Source organism: Peromyscus eremicus, chromosome 3, assembly GCF_949786415.1.
Source record: "Peromyscus eremicus chromosome 3, PerEre_H2_v1, whole genome shotgun sequence".
NCBI lineage: Eukaryota > Metazoa > Chordata > Mammalia > Rodentia > Cricetidae > Peromyscus > Peromyscus eremicus.
In genome coordinates this window covers 50,857,758-50,876,609 of record NC_081418.1, presented here as the reverse complement: position 1 = coordinate 50,876,609, position 18,852 = coordinate 50,857,758, and the positions used below count along the sequence as shown (strand labels likewise).

At 39.3% G+C, this 18,852-nt stretch overlaps 1 protein-coding gene across 4 annotated transcripts in view; it reads left to right on the top strand.

The window, feature by feature from the left end:
• Positions 1 to 18,852, top strand: part of Braf (B-Raf proto-oncogene, serine/threonine kinase) — a 132,629-nt gene that overhangs the window by 113,456 nt on the left and 321 nt on the right. For 2 of the 4 annotated variants that reach the window (XM_059257621.1, XM_059257619.1), the window contains 4 exons: positions 73 to 191; positions 4,428 to 4,559; positions 13,589 to 13,723; positions 15,680 to 15,833. In XM_059257621.1, coding sequence (XP_059113604.1) covers positions 73 to 191; positions 4,428 to 4,559; positions 13,589 to 13,723; positions 15,680 to 15,833 — 540 coding nt within the window. Of the gene's footprint in view, positions 1 to 72; positions 192 to 4,427; positions 4,560 to 13,588; positions 13,724 to 15,679; positions 15,881 to 18,852 lie in introns of all 4 variants that reach the window. The other 2 variants (XM_059257622.1, XM_059257620.1) reach the window with 1 other exon arrangement.

Below are 18,852 nucleotides of genomic sequence, written 5' to 3'. Positions count from 1 at the left end.
GAAATCATCAAAACACTTTCTCTAGTACGAAAATGAGATCTACTTTTTTTTCCTTTACTTACTACACCTCAGATATATTTCTTCATGAAGACCTCACGGTAAAAATAGGTGATTTTGGTCTAGCCACAGTGAAATCTCGATGGAGTGGGTCCCATCAGTTTGAACAGTTGTCTGGATCTATTTTGTGGATGGTAAGAATTGAGGCTATTTCTCAATTGATCACATTCTTTAATCCTAAACTAGTGACTAGTTAGTAGAAAGTCACTGAAGGTCTTAACTACAGTATTTTTACAGTTCCCACTGTTCACAAGAATCAGTATAGAAGCCAGGCATAGTGGCATATGCCTTTAATCCTAGCCCTCAGAAGGCAGAGGCAGTTAGTATCTGTGAGTTTGAGGCCAGTCTGGTATACATAGTTCCAGGATAGCCAAAAATACCTAGTGAAACTTTGTCTCAAAAAACAAAAAAAAATAAACAAAAGAATCAATATTCTTATTTTTTATGTAGTCTTTAACTTTTTTCTTGTCTTTAAAAAAATTATTGCAAAATTAGTGTCAGTATATTTCAAACATAATACATATATGTTATAAAATGTTTAAATGTTATTGAAAATACTTTGTAGGATTTGGTGGTGCGTGCCTTTAGTCCCAGTGCTCAGGAGGTAGAGGCAGGTGGATCTCTGTGACTTGTTCCCGGCTAGCCAGAGTTAGGTGAGACCCTGTCTAAAAATAAAAATTTTTTGAAAAAAGAAAGAAAACAACAACTTTATGTTCAAATGGTCTGTATACCCTGCTCTTTTTTTTTTTTTTTTTTTTTAAGGTTTGCAGTTTAAGACATGTCTTAAGAGACCTATTCTTAACAGAAAGGCTGTTTCACACTTGTATTTGAGCCTATATTGGAAATAGACCTTCTTCACACTAGAAAGAACTTTATAATTATGGGGCAGTTGGAAGAGGAAAGACAAAAGAAAAAGATGGGGATATTTTTAGTTAGCTTTGTGCTGTCTGCAAAGGTCTGTTTCTCCTTGTTTCTGCTTTGTAGAAAGAGGTTCTAACAGTTGGGATCCCAGTTACTGCAGCAGGCTGTTGAAGAATCATTTCAAGGAACACTGCTGTGAACCCACAGTGGTTCCTTGTGACCTTTCCAAAGGTCTTTCCTTTGTGAAACCATTTTTTCCTCCTGTCCAACAGTCCAAATGACACACTGCAGCTGATTGAATGTAGGAGCACATAGGAGATTCCAACTAGCTGCTGTTAAGCCAGACACACGAGAGAGAGAGAGAGAGTTGTAGCTCTTCTGTCACTAAACTGTTTTTGAAAATATAGTTAGTTTTCATTGAAAGCAGGCATTCTCTGCTAATATCTCACAATTGATTTAATATTTAAGTGAATTAGTAAATAATTTAATAGTTGAGTTTTAATATGGTAAATATTCACAGAGGTAGTCCATACAGACAAACACTCTGTAGGATCTTTGATAATATTTGAATAAAAGCAATCCTGAGTCCAAAGAATTTTGAAATATAAGCTCTAAGTGGAATACAGGTGTTCTAAACATCTTTGTGTAGTTTTAATCTTTAAGTAAATTAATCTGCTCTAATATTTTTGGGTCAACTTATTAGAAACAGAAAAATCAGGAGAGCTTTGCCTAAATTCCCAGAACAATATGTAGCAGTCTCCAAGAAACAGATTCTCCAAAGTAGTGGCCCGAGTTTGTGTAGTGAGCTTAGGGTTAAATCGAGTGTGCTTTCTTGGATGATGTGTAGTGAGCCTAGGGTTAAATCGAGTGTGCTTTCTTGGATGATGTGTAGTGAGCCTAGGGTTAAATCGAGTGTGCTTTCTTGGATGATGTCTAGTAAGCCTAGGGTTAAATCGAGTGTGCTCTCTTGGATGAGTGATGAAGACAGCGCAAGTGGCGAGGGGAAGAGGCAAGAGAGCTGTGCTCCGGCCACTAACTTCAAAGTTTCCTAACCTTCCTTGAGTCTTCTCATTGGAAATGTTAGGTCAGAGTAGTCAATGACAAGGTCCTTTCTTAGATTCCATATTACAGTTAGCTACGTTTCTTCTTAAAATTCCTTGATATATGTTTAACTTTTAATTTATTAGAAGAGACTATTTGATGGTTGTATTCTGGCTTTCAGGCACCCTTAAGGCACATACTTCTAACAAAGATGGCAGTATGTCCCAAGAGGATGGGGAAGGGGCTTTTTGCTTCTGAAATTATAGAAGCAAAAACTTAAAACAGATCACTCACATACTTCAACAGTGTATTTATTTTAACAATACAAGAGTTGGTCTAGGTCCAGTCTCTAGGTTTGTTCTTTTTCAAAAGCCTTAGTTTATATAGTTAGTAGAATATTATAAAGTTGTTTATATTTAATTCTGATTACTTTTTTGTTGATAACCCTGGATCAATGAGTTCATCTTTTATTCTATCATGCTGAATTTTAAAAGAACAAGATTAGCCAGCAGTGCACTTCATTGTTGAATAAATCTTTCCAATTGGTATCTGCCTTCAGAAAAAAATGGGACAAGCTGGAGAGATTGCTCAGTTATTAAGAGCTCTTTCTGGCTGTTCTTTCAGATGACTTCAGTTTAATTCCCAACACCCACATGGCAACTCACAACTGTCTGTAAACTCCAATTCAAGGGCATCTGATGCCTTCTTCTGATCTCCACAGTGCACAGACAGACATATACAGGCAAAACACCCATACACATAAAAATTAAATAGGCTGGGTGTAGTGGCATGCACCTTTAATCCCAGAGGCAGAGGCAGATGGATCTCTGTGAGTTCCATAGCTAGAGCTACACAGTGAAACCCTGTCTCAAAATAAATAAGTAAATAATTTTGGGGTGTGTGGAATATTCACAGCCTGAAATAATAATTTGGTCATAAACCAGGTTATATGGTCCTCTGAATTATTTACAGTAGTCTTTTCTACTTTTATTTATATCTTAGAACAGAGAAATTTATATAAAAATTTTTGTAAATTAAAAAATTGAAGATTATCACACATTTCTTCTAAATAGATGACATTCAACTTTTCATCAAGTCATCTACCAGCAGTGAAAGAAAAGTAGATTTTAAAAGACAGTTCTCAACTGATCTAAACTCTGCCCCGCCAAAAAGACTACTTTGTTCGTTTCGTCACACTTGTGTGGGGTTGGTTTGAAACCACGTTACTAAAACAGCCGCTGTCAACAGAGTGTGTGACAAAACAACTAAGAGAAAACCCTCCACCACAGTCCTTTGACTCTTGGGGTTTCCCACGGGTCTGCCGTCAGTGTTCCTTCATGGGGGCCGACAGCAGACGCGTGTGGAACTTTGAAGCATAGGAAAGCATAGGTCCTACTTGTAGGTTCTGATGGTCTGTCTCTGTTGGACTCAGTGTAGGCAGCACTGAGCAGGCTCCCCAGACAGTTCTGACTTGCTGCTACAGTAGAGTACTGCTATTCCTCAGCAGATACTTACTTGCCGCGACCAGGAACTTTGTCCTTCAGCTCTTTTTGCAAAGTTTCATTAATACCATTTGCCACTTCTTCAGTTCCTTTCTAACAAAACAGTATAAGAGATGCAAGGTGAAGGAAGAAACCCACTAGTTCTTCACCTATCATTAATGTAAATGAATTATATTATTTTATTAATATTAATAATTAATATAAGTAAGAAACTGAGTTGTACAGCACAGTGACTAAATTATGTTAAAATCTGGTGAATATGATTTGGTCTTTGTTTGCCCTAGAAGCAACAACTAGAGTTTTCTAATAAGTCACCCTGTTGAGTGTTACTCTTGTTAGTAAAGTTTTTGTTTTATTTTGTTTTGTTTTGTATTTCAAGACAGGGTTTCTCTCTGTGTAATGTAACAGCCTTGGCTGTCCTGAAACTCACTCTGTAGACCAGTCTGGCCTCCAACTCACAGAGATCTCTCTGCCTCTGCCTCTGCCTCCCAAGTGCTGGGATTAAAGGCGTGCGCCACCACCACCCAACCAGTAAAGCATTTTTTATACCACACATTTATGATGTAACTTGGAAAGATATTAATTGCTTGTGCCTACTCCCAAGTTTTTTGTAAGTGCAAATCTAGTATTTCTTTGTGAATCAAGAAGAGGAAATGGAGACTAACTCTGATAGGATAGTGTTGAGGAATGGTGTTTGTTCAGAAAGAGGATTGCTGATAAAATTATATAAAACCATAGTAATGCATCAAGGAAATTCGGCTCGAACCACCTTTCAGAATTTATAAAGCAGGTTTTTTCTCCCTTTTTCTTAGTTGGTTTTATTTCTTTGACCATTAATAGGGGACGTACATAGTAGAAGATTTCTTTAAATAAGGTGTTGCTCTAGGAATTATCATAGTTTGTATTTCAGTCTTTATTCAGCTGAATTTAAGGATAAAACTAGAATTTTTCTTCCTTATCTAACAGGCACCAGAAGTAATCAGAATGCAAGATAAAAACCCATATAGCTTTCAGTCAGATGTATATGCATTTGGGATTGTTCTGTATGAACTAATGACTGGCCAGCTACCTTATTCGAACATCAACAACAGGGATCAGGTAAATATTTATCATCTCTGGGTGTTATTTTAGTATTTTGCTTAAGGCTTCGGTTCTTTGTAGGAAGGAAGTCTGGAGATGGAGGTAAACATGAGTGATAGAGCTCTTGATCTTTGTAATCAACTTTAGAAAATGTTTGTGTGCATTTGACAATTGTAAGGCTTTTGCTTGAAATGTTGGTCATAAATGTTACAACGGAGTAAAATCCCCAATTTTGTGACTAGAAATTAGAAGTATAACAATTGAGGTAATACCTGTTTCTTGGTCATAGCAGAGCTAAAAGAATGAACTCTGGAGCCTGTTAAATGGTGGTGTATGCTTTTAATCCCAGCACTCAGGTGGCAGAGGTGGACAGATCTCTCTTTAAGTTTGAGGTCAGGCTGGTCTAGAGTTCCAGGCCAGCTCTGTCTTTTAAAAAAAGAAAAAATGAACTTTGCTGTGATCGCAGGTATACTTTTATCCTTTGATTGTATCACAAGTTGTACTGTCAGAGCAAGGGTTCAGCTATGAACGTATTTGTATCCAGTTCTTCCAGAATTGTTAAGATGTTTAAAACACAAAAACAAAGTGCAAGTGGAGGAGTGATTGAGGAAAATATCCTGATACCCACTTCTGGCTTCAGCATTTATCCAGGCCAGCACACTCACATGCATACACACGTGTGTACACACACACACACACACACACACACACACACACACACACACACATTTATCCAGCCAGCACACTCACATGCATACACACGTGTACACACACACACACACACACACACACACACACACACACACACACACACCTACAACAAAAACGGGGTTATGAAATGGCTGTTACATCATGTTGTATCTTTTCTCTAATGAAAATTCCAGCAGAAAGGTAAATTTTTATTTTTATTTTGGTTTTTCAAGATAGAGTTTCTCTGTGTAGTTTTGATGCCTGTCCTGGGTCTTACTCTGTATACCAGACTGGCCTCGAACTCACAGAGATCCGCCTGGCTCTGCCCCCGAGTGCTGTGATTAAAGGCGTGCACTGCCACCACCCAGCCAGAAGGGTAAATTTTTACTTCTTCCTTTCCTAAGTTCTCATTCTCATTCTCTGTTTCTTCCTTCCAAAAGATGCTAGCCAGTATCAGCTTACAAAGCTTTGCTCCTCTGTGTTTTCACAATAAATTCCCTTAGGTTTTCTTTCTTTATTTCCATCCCTTCCCCCACACTCTCTTCATCTTTCAACAGAATAGTATTCTGTAATCCTGGCCGAACTTGAGATGTAGATCTTCCTGCCTTCATGGCCACAATATTGGGAATTACAGTTTGCACCACTGATTTCAGTTTACTAATGCTAGAAAGTAAGTTGTCTTTACTTAAATTACCTTGGATGCCTCAACATTTTAAAGTGTGTGTGGATGTACGTGTGAAGAGGACAGTAATGGCAATTAAATTGTTCATTAGAAGAAGGTAGTTACCCATGTAAGCAATGATTAAGAGTATTTCTGCTATATGCTGTGGTTTGCATAATAATCACATAAAAGATTGCTTTAAAATGGAGATTCTAAGGGCTGAAGAGATGGATCTCTAGTTAAGAGTGGTACTGCTCTTGCAGAGAACCTGAGTTCAGTTCCCAGAACCCACATTGGGTGGCTCACAACCTACTCGAGGGATTATGACACCCTCTTCTGGCCTTCATGGGCAACTGCACACATATGCTTGTACCCCACACAGATACACATCCCTACATTTAATTTATTTATTTATTTTTATTTTTTATTTTGGTTTTTCGAGACAGGGTTTCTTTGTGTAGCTTTGCGCCTTTCCTGGGACTCACTTGGTAGCCCAGGCTGGCCTCGAACTCACAGAGATCCGCCTGGCTCTGCCTCCCGAGTGCTGGGATTAAAGGGGTGCGCCACCACCGCCCAGCCATACATTTAATTTAAAATAAAAATTTTTATATTTTAAATAGAGATTCTAGGGCAGATTGTGATTCGGTGGGATAGAGTCCAAGCACATGTCCTTTTTTTTTTTGCTTCTGGAATAATTCTGATGCATACAAAAGATGAGAATTATCATTTTGTTATTGTGTATATGTATAACGTATAGAGTGCACATATGAACATCAGAGGACAACTGTGTGGCATTGGTTCTCCCCTTCCACCTTTATATAGGTTCTAGAGATCAAACTAGGTTGCCAGTTTGTGTGCCACGAGCTTTACTCACTGAGCTATGTCTCTGACCCAGATGTCAGGAGCTAAACTCTCAGTCTTTTTGTTGATAATCTGACTTTTAAATTTCAACTATGATATGGTATGAAAGAAGTGTGTTCTCATGATAAAAGGATACTTAACTTTTTGAGAACCACCTATTGCTTTTCCAAAAAAACTGTACTGCTTTGCATTCTTGGACCCCATCAGTCAGCACTTGTTATTTTTCTTTATAGACATAGTAGTTGTGGCTTTAGTTTTTCATTTCCATAGAGACTAATAAAGTAGAGTGGTCTTTTATGTTTCGTTGTTACTTGTGTATAAATCACATTGGGTTTTGTTTGTTTGTTTGTTTGTTTGTTTGTTTGTTTTTCAAGACAGGGAGGGTTTCTCTGTGTAGCTTTTGGAACCTATCCTGGAACTCGCTCTGTATACCAGGCTGGCTTTGAACTCAGAGATCCACCTGCCTCTGCCTCCCGAGTGCTAGGATTAAAGGTGTGTGCCACCACCACCCAGTATCACAGTATATTTTTATATAATGAAACCTCTACTCAAATACTTGCTGATTTTAAAAAATTGTTTTTCAAATGCAGAGTTCAGCTATCATTTATGTATTCTTGAATCAAGAGACATGATTTGCAAATTTTTTTAAAAAGTGTGTTCTAAGTGATACTGCACTTTATGTAATGATTTGTGAAGGGCTCACGGGTTCAGAGATTTCAGTCTGCTGTTCATGACTTTACTGATCCTGGACCTGTAGTAAAGCAGAACATTATGACACCAAGAGCATGTTGAGGAAGAAGCTGTTCCCCTCAGCAGACAAGAATACTAAATCTCTGTATGATCTTTGCCCAACAAGGATCTTGATTGAGAGGGAGGGAGGGAGGTATGAGGATAGGTAGGTAAATTGGATTATTTTGTTTTCGCATTTATTTATGTTGTTGGGGTTGGGTGTTACGTAGCGTACATATAAAGATCAGAGGACGCCGGGCGGTGGTGGCGCACACCTTTAATCCCAGCACTCGGGAGGCAGAGCCAGGCGGATCTCTGTGAGTTCGAGGCCAGCCTGGGCTACCAAGTGAGTCCCAGGAAAGGCGCAAAGCTGCACAGAGAAACCCTGTCTCGAAAAACCAAAAAATAAAATAAAATAAAATAAAATAAAATAAAATAAAATAAAAAAATAAAGATCAGAGGACATTTTTTAGGAATCGGGTTCTTCTGCCACCATGTGAGTCCCTAGGATCAAATTGGTGTCGTCAGGTTTGGTGACAGGTGCCTTTGCCCCCCTAGATATCTTGCCAGTCTGAAGTCCTGGTTCATTATTAATTCGTTTTTGTGCACAGTGAGAGATCTGAAGCATTCCAGAGTTCTGGACTCATCTACCTTTTGGCATTTGAGGTGCTTTGTCTCCCATGAGAGGATAATAAATGAAAAGAAAGCAAAGGCTTGTTCTCTCTGAGCGGAGGGAGTGACCAGAAGGTCAGGCCTTTGTCACTTAATTTTTCCTACAGTGTAGTTGAAGCTCCTACAGTTGGCCAGTCTAAAGCCAAGTTACATGTTTGGTAAAGAAGTAGAAGGAAGAAAGTTACAAATCCTCCACCTACTCCTACTCCACTTCATTGCCCTGTGTACCCCACTGTCTTCAAACTGTTCCTTCAGTGGACTACTCTGGTTGGAAAGGATAACTTTGGTCATCCTCAGTGAGGTAGCACCATCCATCCTTTTGAGTTCTGTCTCATTTTCCCTATACCTTGATCTCCCAGGCTCTCAGGGTAGACTTCTGTTTGAGAATCCTTGACTGTGCAGTGTAGATACTGTTCACCTGTACTTTTTCACCCTCTGTAGTTTGGGGTTCGTGTTTTACATGTAAACTCAAAGCAAGGCTCCACTAGGGCAGTACTGATACAGTGGCAGGCCTTGGGCTCAAGACCTGAATCATCTTACTCAAAGGGTTTTTGGTTTTTGGTTTTGTTTTGTTTTTTAAGTCAATTATGATTATAGGGGGTTGGGTTGAAGAAATTCAGTTCTAAAGATCATAGGGGCTAGGAAGATGGCTTTGTCAATAAAGTATTTACCGAGCAGGCATAAGGACCTGAACTCAGATCCCCAGCACTCATGCAAAACTCTTGCCATAGTCACAGATGCTGTAATCCTAGCTCTGGGAGACAGAGACAGAAGGATCCCTGGAGTTTGTTGGACAGCCAGGCTAGCACAATCATGAGCTCTAGGTTCAACGAGAGACTCTATCTCAAAAATAAGGTGGAAATCAATTGAGGGAGCTACCCAAAATAAATCTCTCACCAGCATGCATATGTGCACACACCACACATAAACATACAGATTCAAAAACAAATAAAAATCAAATTATGTATTAAAACAGGGCTCTTGACTCTCCAAGGGATAACTCTCTCTGTGTTACTTTGTAGAAGAGTATGGTGGTGTGTGTGTGTGTGTGTGTGTGTGTGTGTGTGTGTGTGTGTATTTCATTGGTTTTTCTTAGTGTGAAAGTCTGAGAAAAATGACTTCATAGGGCTACACAGAGAAACCCTGTCTCAAAGAAAAATAAATAAATTTAAGCCAGGCAGTTGTGGCTCACACCTTTAATTCCAGCTTTCAGGAAGCAGAGACAGGCGGACCTCTGTGAGTTCAAGGCCAGCCTGGTCTATGGAGTGAGTTCCAGAACATCCAGGGCTACACTGAGAAACTCCTCAAAAAATCAAAAAAAGGAAAAAAAATTGTTTTTTAATTTTATATTGTGTATGAGTATTTTGACTACATCTGTATTTGTACCATGTGCATGCCTGGTATCCATGAAGGTCAGAAAGAAGGCATCAGGTACCCTGAAACTAGAGTTATGTGTGGATGGTTGTGAGCCACCATAGATGCTGGGAACCAAACCCAGGTCCTCTGCAAGAGCAATAAGTGCTTTTAACCTCAGATCCATCTCTCCAGCCCCAGTCTATTGTTTCCTTCCTCTTACTGTGGTTTCTCTACCAAGTTAAGATTAATACTGGTTTTTCTCTACCAAGTTAAGATTAATACTGATTTTTCTCTACCAAGTTAAGATTAATACTGGTACTCATTCAAGCCAGATGTATAGACTGTATAACCTCATGGCTTTCTTTTTCTTGAAGCAGAAATTCTACACTTTAAGTATATTGTAGTTACTTTGGATGCATAATAAGCCACCCCGAATATAGTAATTTAAAACAAATTACAGGGCTGGAGAAATGGCTTAGAAGTTAAGAACATTTGATGCTCTTCTAGAGACCTGAGTTCATTTCCTAGTACCCAGCTAGGGTCGTTCACAGCTGCTTGTAACTTCAACTCCAGGGCATCTGAAGCTCTCTTTAGCTTCTGTGGATACCCTCATTAACTGGCATACATACACACAGACACATAAGTTTTTTAAAAAAAAAAAAAAAAACAAGTAAGGCAAGGCCTTTAATCCTAGCACTGGGGGAAGCAGAAGCAGATAAATCTCTGTGTGTTCAAGGGCAGACTGGTCTTCATAGTGAGTCTTAGGTCAGCCAAGACTACACACTGAGACCCTTTCTAAAAGCAAGCAAATAAAGATTGCTGTAGAGATGCTTTAGTATTTAAGATCACTGGCTGCTCTTCCAGATGACCCTGGTTCAATTCCCAACACTCATATGGCCACTCACAACCATCTGTAACACCACTCCCAGGGAACCCTTTTCTGGACTCTGAGGGTACTGCACACACATGATGCACAGATATCCATGTAGGCAAAAGACCCATACACATAAAAGTAAAGATTAAAAATTTTTAATTAAAAAAAATTAAAGATCTGTAATTTGAGATGATCTCAGGAGGATTTACATCTGTTTCATATGGTATCGGCTAGAATAGCTTGAGTTAAGTATTAAAAATGTTTGCTTACCAAGTAACTCACTCATATACCTGCCAAGTTGATGCTGTCAGCTAGAAGCTCACTCAGGGCCAAGGGTTAAGTCCTTGAGTTTTTCTCTACATGGACCTTTCTGTGAGACTTCTCAGGCTGCATGGTCTCTCTGATGGCATGGTGCCTGGTTCTATGAATGAAATCTGAAGAAACAAATATAACAAATATCTTGTCTTACCATTAGGCTTTTTTTTTTAACAGCGTCTCATATAGCCTAGACTGACCTTGAACTTTCTAGCCCTCCTGCCTCTACCCCTAGAATATTAGGATTACCTGTGTGCTCCCACACTCATTTTTTACACAATTTTTAATGTTATTAATATCTACTATATGCAAAGTACTGTGGAATATAAAAGGCTTCAGAAATAGAGCAGAGGCAGTACAGGGGATGATGCTGAAAACGGGCAGCATGCATGTCCTCTGGTAGTACTGAGACAGGACCAAAGAGGAGGAGATGACAAGAGTTCTGAGTTTAGGCTGAAATTGTCTCAAAATCTGAAAACAAGGTACTAATTTTATCATCCTGTGACTTTTCTACCCACAAATTATATCCAGGAATTTCCCTTTCTCGTTCTTGCTGTGTTTGCATCATTCAGCTCCCCACCCAGTAGCAAACTAACACCTCCTTTATGCTTTGCACTAGCTAAATTTTGTGGGTCATATAAAAATGTGAATTGTCTTCAATTTTCCCCCTCCCATCCCTTCTGAGAGAATTTTGAACACCTATACCGCTGTGCATGTTTTCTTCCTTTCTTTCTTTTGTTTTTTTCTGAGACAGGGTTTCTCTGTGTAGCTTTGCCCCTTTCCTGGAACTCTCTCTGTAGATCAGGCTGGCCTCAAACTCAACAGAGATCCACCTGCCTCTGCCTCCTGAGTGTTGGGATTAAAGGCGTGTGCCACCACTGCCCAGCTTATGCACATTTTCAAGTTGGCATCTAAAATGTTTTCTTATGTGTTAATTGCAAAGAATGTCAATTTCAGTATAACTTGGCTAAAACTTGAAGATACCAGCACTCAGGAGGCAGAGGCAGCTGGATCTCTGTGAGTTCAAGGCCAGCCTGGTATACAGAGTGAGTTCCAGGACAGCCAGGACTACACAGAGAAACCCTGAAATGTATCCAGTAAAATCTAAAGACTAGCCCCTGTTTAAATATAGAAAAGCTCTACAGTGACATGGTTCCTTTTTTTCTCTTCAAGCTATTTGTAGTATACTCTAACCCCTCATGGAATTCTGTCCTAATGTAGCATACTGTTGTGCTTTTAAGGCTTTTTTATTATGCATTATATATCTTCAAGAAAAAATATGAATGTAAGGTTAAATTTAGAGTTCTAAATTTTTTTCTTATGACTTTAAGCTCTGGTGAGTTATTTTTAAATGCTGGGTTCTGCCTTTGTTATAGTTTTTAATGTATAACTGATAAATTTTATCACATAAAAGGTAAAAATTGGCCGGGCAGTGGTGGCGCACCCCTTTAATCCCAGCACTTGGGAGACAGAGGCAGGCTGATCTCTGTGAGTTCGAGGCCAGCCTGGTCTCCAAAGCGAGTTCTAGGAAAGGCACAAAGCTACACAGAGAGACCCTGTCTCAAAAAAAAAAAAAAAAAAAAAAAAAGAAAGAAAGAAAAAGAAAAAGAAAAAAAGGTAAAAATTGGAAGTACATTGTTTTGGCTTGTTATTTGTTCCATTTTAGACATGGGGTCTGGCTGTGTAGCCCAGCCTGGTCTTGCACTCCTGACCTTCTTGCCTCTGCTCTCCAGTACTGGGATTACAAGCATGCATCACCTGCTTAACAGAAATGAGGGGGCAGGAGTGGCATGTGGAGGCCAAAGGCAGTCTTGGGTATCATTCCTCAGATGCTGTTCACTTTGTGTGTTGAGAGAGGCACTCTTGTTGGGCTGGAGCCAGCTGATTAAGCTAGGCTGGCTGGCCACTGAGTCCCAGGGATTCACCTGTCTCTCCCTCCACATCACGGGAATTAAAAGTGCATGCCACCGTGTCCAGCCTTTTTAATGTGGCTACTCAAGCATTTTACCAACTGAGCTGTCTCCCCAGCTCCAAAAGTATGTGTGTTCATGAACACCATGGTGTTTTTCATTTTCTCTTCAATTTATGTATATGTGGGTGAATATAACTTTTTTTTAAAGATTCATTTATTTATTATGTACACAGTGTCCTGTCTGCATGTATGTCTGCAGGACAAAAGAGAGTACCAGATCTCATTATAGATGGTCGTGAGCCACCACATTTTGTAGCCTGGAATGATACGTACCAGAGTCCATATTGGTAAATGTAAAAAAAAAAAAAAAAAAAAAAAAGGCCTTTCGTAAAATAGAGGTTAGGTGCAACAGGGAAAATTCTTTACACATACACCTAAGTGGTTCTCTGGCAAATAAGTTTTAAGCTTTATTTTATTACTGTGTATGCACATACATGTGAGTTCCTATAGAGGCCAGAAGAAGGCAGTGAGTTCCCTGGAGCCAGAGTCACAGATGTTTGTGAGCCATCGGGTGCTTGGGTCTGAACTTAGTTATGTCCTCTGCAAGAGCAGCAAGTATTCTTAACCACTGAGCCATTTCTCCAGCCTCTATGATTTAAAAAAAAAAAAAAAAAAAAAAAAAAAGGTACATTTGTGATAGACACAGCCCCTGTTTCCAAGGACCACAGGAGAAATTCGAAGGACTTTGCCACAGGCTTGGGGTCATGAAACAAGCTTGCATCTTGTTAGTATGGGTTCCCAACAGTCTGTGATGGGTTAGGAGACCAGATACTAGCTTTGTTTCTTTATTTTAGCTTATACAAGGATAATGTACATATAGGAGAGTGCAAATTCCGTAAGTATACAGTTTGTTAAATTTTCATTGCTGATATATTTGTTTATTAATAAGAGTATATGATTTGCCTATTTCTCTTCAGATAATTTTTATGGTGGGACGAGGCTATCTATCTCCAGATCTCAGTAAGGTACGGAGTAACTGTCCAAAAGCCATGAAGAGATTAATGGCAGAGTGCCTCAAAAAGAAAAGAGACGAGAGACCACTCTTTCCCCAAGTAAGAAACCCTTCATGATACCCCAGGGTACCAACTAACTAACCTTCATAAGGCGATTTTTAGGGTGATGTGGGCAGGAGAGTGAAGGTGCAGTTTGAATTCTGAGTTGATCTTCTGTGCACAGCCAGATGAGCAAACAGGGCAATGACTTTACAAAGGCTGAGCAGAATTCTGTTTGGGATCCTAATACAAGCCCTGTGGGGACTTTGCATTTGTCCAGCAGTTCTCAAACTCTTAAGAGGTATTCTGTCTTCATTTATTTTGTGTATGGGTGTTTTGTTTACATGGATGTGTGCACCACTTGTGTACCTGGTGCCCACTGGGGCTCGAAGAAAGTCGGAGCCCCTGGAATCTGTAATAGCTGTGAACTATCATGTGGGTTCTGAGAAACGAACCATCTCTCCAGTACTAGCTCTCAACATTTTGATCTTTGAATCCTTTCACATATTTTAAAATAGTTAAAAGCCTTTAAAAATGCCTGGCGGTGGTGGCGCACACCTTTAATCCCAGCACTCGGGAGGCAGAAGCAGATGGATCTCTGTGAGTTCAAGGCCAGCCTTGGCTACCAAGTGAGTTCCAGGAAAGGCGCAAAGATACACAGAGAAACCCTGTCTCAAAAAACCAAAAAAAAAACAAAAAAACAAAAAAACAAACAAAAAAACCTTTAAAAAGCTTCTATTTGTGAAAATAACCATTATGAGTTTATAAACAATGAAAAAGAACAAAACGGTGGTGCTGATTTCATTTTCCCCCAACTGTTTTTGTACAGTTAACACACTTGGATTCTTTGTTTTATACTCAGTATGCTTCAGTATCTTATACTATGTTGCCTCTGACAATTTACTTATAAAAATTCTACTGACAGTTTTGACCTGGGGTTATTCTTGATGGTAAAATAAATAGATTCTAAGTTTTCTATTCATGCTAGATTTTTCTTATTTTTTAATTTTTTTTAATTTTAGGCTTTATATTATATATTTATATATTGTTTTATTATATATTGATTTTTTAAATTTTTTTATTTTTGGTTTTTTGAGACAGGGTTTCTCTATGTAGTTTTGGTGCCTGTCCTGGAACTTGCTCTGTAGACCAGGCTGGCCTCGAACTCACAGAGATCCGCCTGCCTCTGCCTCTGGAGTCCTGGGAGTAAAGGAGTGCACCACCCCGCCTGGCTTACATTATATTCTTACTATAACTACATACTATAATGGGTTCTTACTTCATGGTACCCCAGGGTATCATGACCTGGTACTCAATATGTAGCCTGGGGTGGCTTGAAACTTGAAGATATCCATCTGCCCCTGCCTCGAGTGCTGGGATTAAAGGTATATACCACCACACCTAGCTTAGATCTTTTTTTTTTTTCCCTAAAATTGGTGTGTGTGTGTGTGTGTGTGTGTGTGTGTGTGTGTGACGTTTGTGAGAGTGCCCGAGGAGGACAGAGGAAGGTATTGGATCCCCCAGAGTCAGAGTTTCAGGTTTATAATTAATTGTAAATTTGTACTTACCATTTCAAGGATGGCAAATGATCTAAAATACAAACTGTGAGTGACTTATTCAGCTATGTGTGCATATAAAACTTGTGTTACTATGCTAGCTTTTGACTTTCATGTTTATGGGAAAATACCAGTTTCTCTTTGTTCATTGATTATACTGAAAACAATGTAAAGTCTCAGGTAAAAGCTGGGCGGTAGTGGTTCATGCCTGTAATCCCAGCAGAGGCAGGGGGATCTCTGTGAGTTGAAGGCCGGCCTGGGCTACAAAGCGAGTTCCAGGACAGGCTCCAAAGCTACACAGAGAAACCCTGTCTTAAAAAAAAAACAAAACAAAAAGTCTGAGGTAAAAATCTCATTATAAGTACGGTGAGCTCTTAAAGATATTTTTATTCTGCTTTTTGTCTCTTGCCCTCTCTTTGTGCCTGCCCCGCCCCCGCCCTGCCTTCCTTCTTCCTTACAGATCCTCGCCTCCATTGAGCTGCTGGCCCGCTCACTGCCGAAAATTCACCGCAGTGCGTCAGAGCCCTCCCTGAACCGGGCTGGTTTCCAGACGGAAGATTTTAGTCTGTATGCTTGTGCGTCTCCTAAAACACCCATCCAAGCAGGGGGCTATGGTGCGTTTCCAGTCCATTGAAACAAACTAAATGAGGGAGACATTAAAGTAAGGTAGCAACCAAAACAAATGAATAGTTTCCCTTATATTTAAATTAACTAGGAACTCTGCTCTACACAGGGGAGCCAAAGAATGTTTGTGTTGAAAAACTTAGGCATTGCTTTCCAAATCTTAAAATCATACTTAACATTGAATTTTCAATGTCAAGGGGTTAAAATACACAAACACTGCTAAACATTTTCAGTGCCTCTTCCAGGGTCTTTACTTCCTATTCTGACTTTGTTTTGTTCACTTGGTCATCCCTGTTGTTAAACTCTAGGTTTCTCTCTCAGTTGCTCGTGCAGCTTGTTATTACCTGTCCCTTGTAGAACATCCAGAGAAAGGGAGGCTCCCTCTCCATGTTCACGGGTGGGGAGTCCCCAGGAGGCTGGCCTCTGTCAGCTAGACGAACTCGATAAAGAATCCTGGGGTTTGTTCTTCCCATTTTCCTATAGCTGTTTCTTTTTACTACAGTTTAGAAAGTATACAAGTCCTTTATTTCCTTGAAGCAATAGATAATTTCTTTTAATAAATTTTGGGTGTGAGTGACCAAAAATATCAGTCAGTGGCACATTTGACCTAGGTAACATGACTTAACTTTGGATTTTTACCGGGGAGTACAAATTAAGGTTCTTCTTAGATGGTATTTATATGTTAAAGATGTCTTACATGTGCAAAAAAGTCAAAGGTCTTTGCAAATGCCTTACCCTTTATTCTCACTCCTTTCCCCAAAAGAAACTACAAAATTCTGAGAATCTTTAGGGTGTCTGTTTGCTTTTAGATAATTGGTTGCCAAACAACCAAGTAATTTTTTAAGTTATTATATTAGATTATGCCTACTTTTTTATGTATGTTACAGCAGTCACTTAGCATTGTGTCTCATAACTTTCTTCCTAATACCCTTTGTACAACAAGATCCCACCCATAAAGAATATCTGATACTCTCTTCTTGCCTTTCAGTGTGAAGTACTTCTAATGTTTACAGTTTTTATGGATAGAAAATGAGTATAATGTAACCATGATGGAATAGAATTTTCTAGTGATTTGGAGAGAATCTAAAAGCAAAAAAGTAGAATTATGTGGTCTTCTAAAATATCCTGCTATCTCTACTTCATTCATAGTCACCTAGCAACCAAAACCTACTGATAATCAGTTACTCAGTTTAGACTTGTGATAATGCTTAAATACAACCCAAAGCAAAAATAATTATTCAACAGACAGATCATGTTTGCATGATCCTCATTTGAAAACAATAAGCAGATAATTGGGAAAACTTTAATGATAATTGAGTTTGTAAGCACCACAGATACTCTTCTGAAATACTTTCCTTACTTACATTTTTTATATTTCATATAAGGAAACTGCTTATTATTATGACTTGTCTTTTGTTCCTCACTTGGGTACGTTGAGAATGCCATCATAATTTTATATACTGATTCATGATTCTAAATATAAAAAGCCAGTACATTGGAATCAGGAGGATCACAACTTGAAGGCAAGCCTGGGCTACATAAAGGCCCTGTCTCAGAAACCCTAGGATTGTGATATAGCTCAGTGGTAGCTGACTTTATAGAATGTGCAAGTGCTTCTGTAGTGTTTGATCACCACATGGGAAAAGGAAATGAGAAAAAAAGATCAAACAATGTATTAGAAACCATAAAATCATGATTTCTAAATCTTCCATTAACATAAAGATGATGAGTTTATTGTTAGATATCATTGCATGTAGCAACGATAGAAAATTTTACAAAATTGACTTGGCTCATAGAATACCCAGACATTTTGAGCATATGAAACCTAGTATATATCGAGGGATTTTTTTTACTGGAGCTCTTTCTGTAATCCCCCGCACACCTATCTTACTAGCGTGTTCCTCTCCTCGTTCACTATCTTCTCGGCACTGCCGTGCCCAGTACTCTACCATCTTCATTTGACTCACACACACTCCAGCCTTTCCTCCCTGCCTGTCTTCCCCCTCTTTTCTCCTTTCTTTATTAGCAGCATTGGCATTCCTAAACTCTCTCAAGCTTCTCAGAAACTCATGTGCAACCATAGACACCCAAGCATTCCCCCATAGATTGCGTAATTGATTTCCCCTTCCACATTTGGCCGCAGGATGGCAAAAAAGGAAGAATATTAAAATATGATAGGTAAGGTGTGTAGATCATGTAGATCTAGAAAAATAGGAAGCACTAGAATTAAATCAGTTTCTCTATGGGTTTTTTTTGGGGGGGTTAGTGGTGCTATTTTGTTCGTTTGTTTTGTCATGAGTTCTAGTTTTCTCATAAAGGATTATACCCTAATGTTCTGTTCTAGACCTTTTTAATTTTTTTTTTCTAAGTTGTGTGATTTTGGGCAAGTTTCCTAACCATTCAGAACCCCAGGTTGCTCATCTGTAAAACAAATTCCTTGTGCAGCCCAGGCTGGCCTGGGACTTTGGATTTTCTTACCACTGCCTGCCTGCCAAATACTAGGACTGCAAGCATGAACCACTATGCTTAGCTTCCTTCTTTGGTCTTTCAGCGCAACGGTGCCTTGGTTAGTTACTCATTAAGAAGACTCTTTGATGGAAAGAGTGTCTACAGTCCAATTAGCTGTATGCAGAGTAGGAAAGCAAACCTTAATTATTAAAACTTGTTTAGAGAGCTGAGAAAAATGGTAGACCTGTAATCCCAGCAAGCGGAAGAGGAGGCCCCAGGATGGCATAGTCAAGACCACCTTGCTGACCTTCTCAATATGTAATCTTAAGATTCAGTCTACCAGTCATTAGCAATAATTATTTAGAATCAGGCAAGGTAGCACAGAACCTGTAATCCCAGTACTGAGGAGGCAAGGTAGGAAGACCTTGTGTGTTGAGGGGCCCACCTGCCTGCACTATGAATTTGAGGCTTGACCTGCAGCATGACACCCAGCTGTAAAACTCCCTGCAGCTGTTATTTTCTTGATACAGTTGAGCTGATCTTCACATGGCATGCACATAC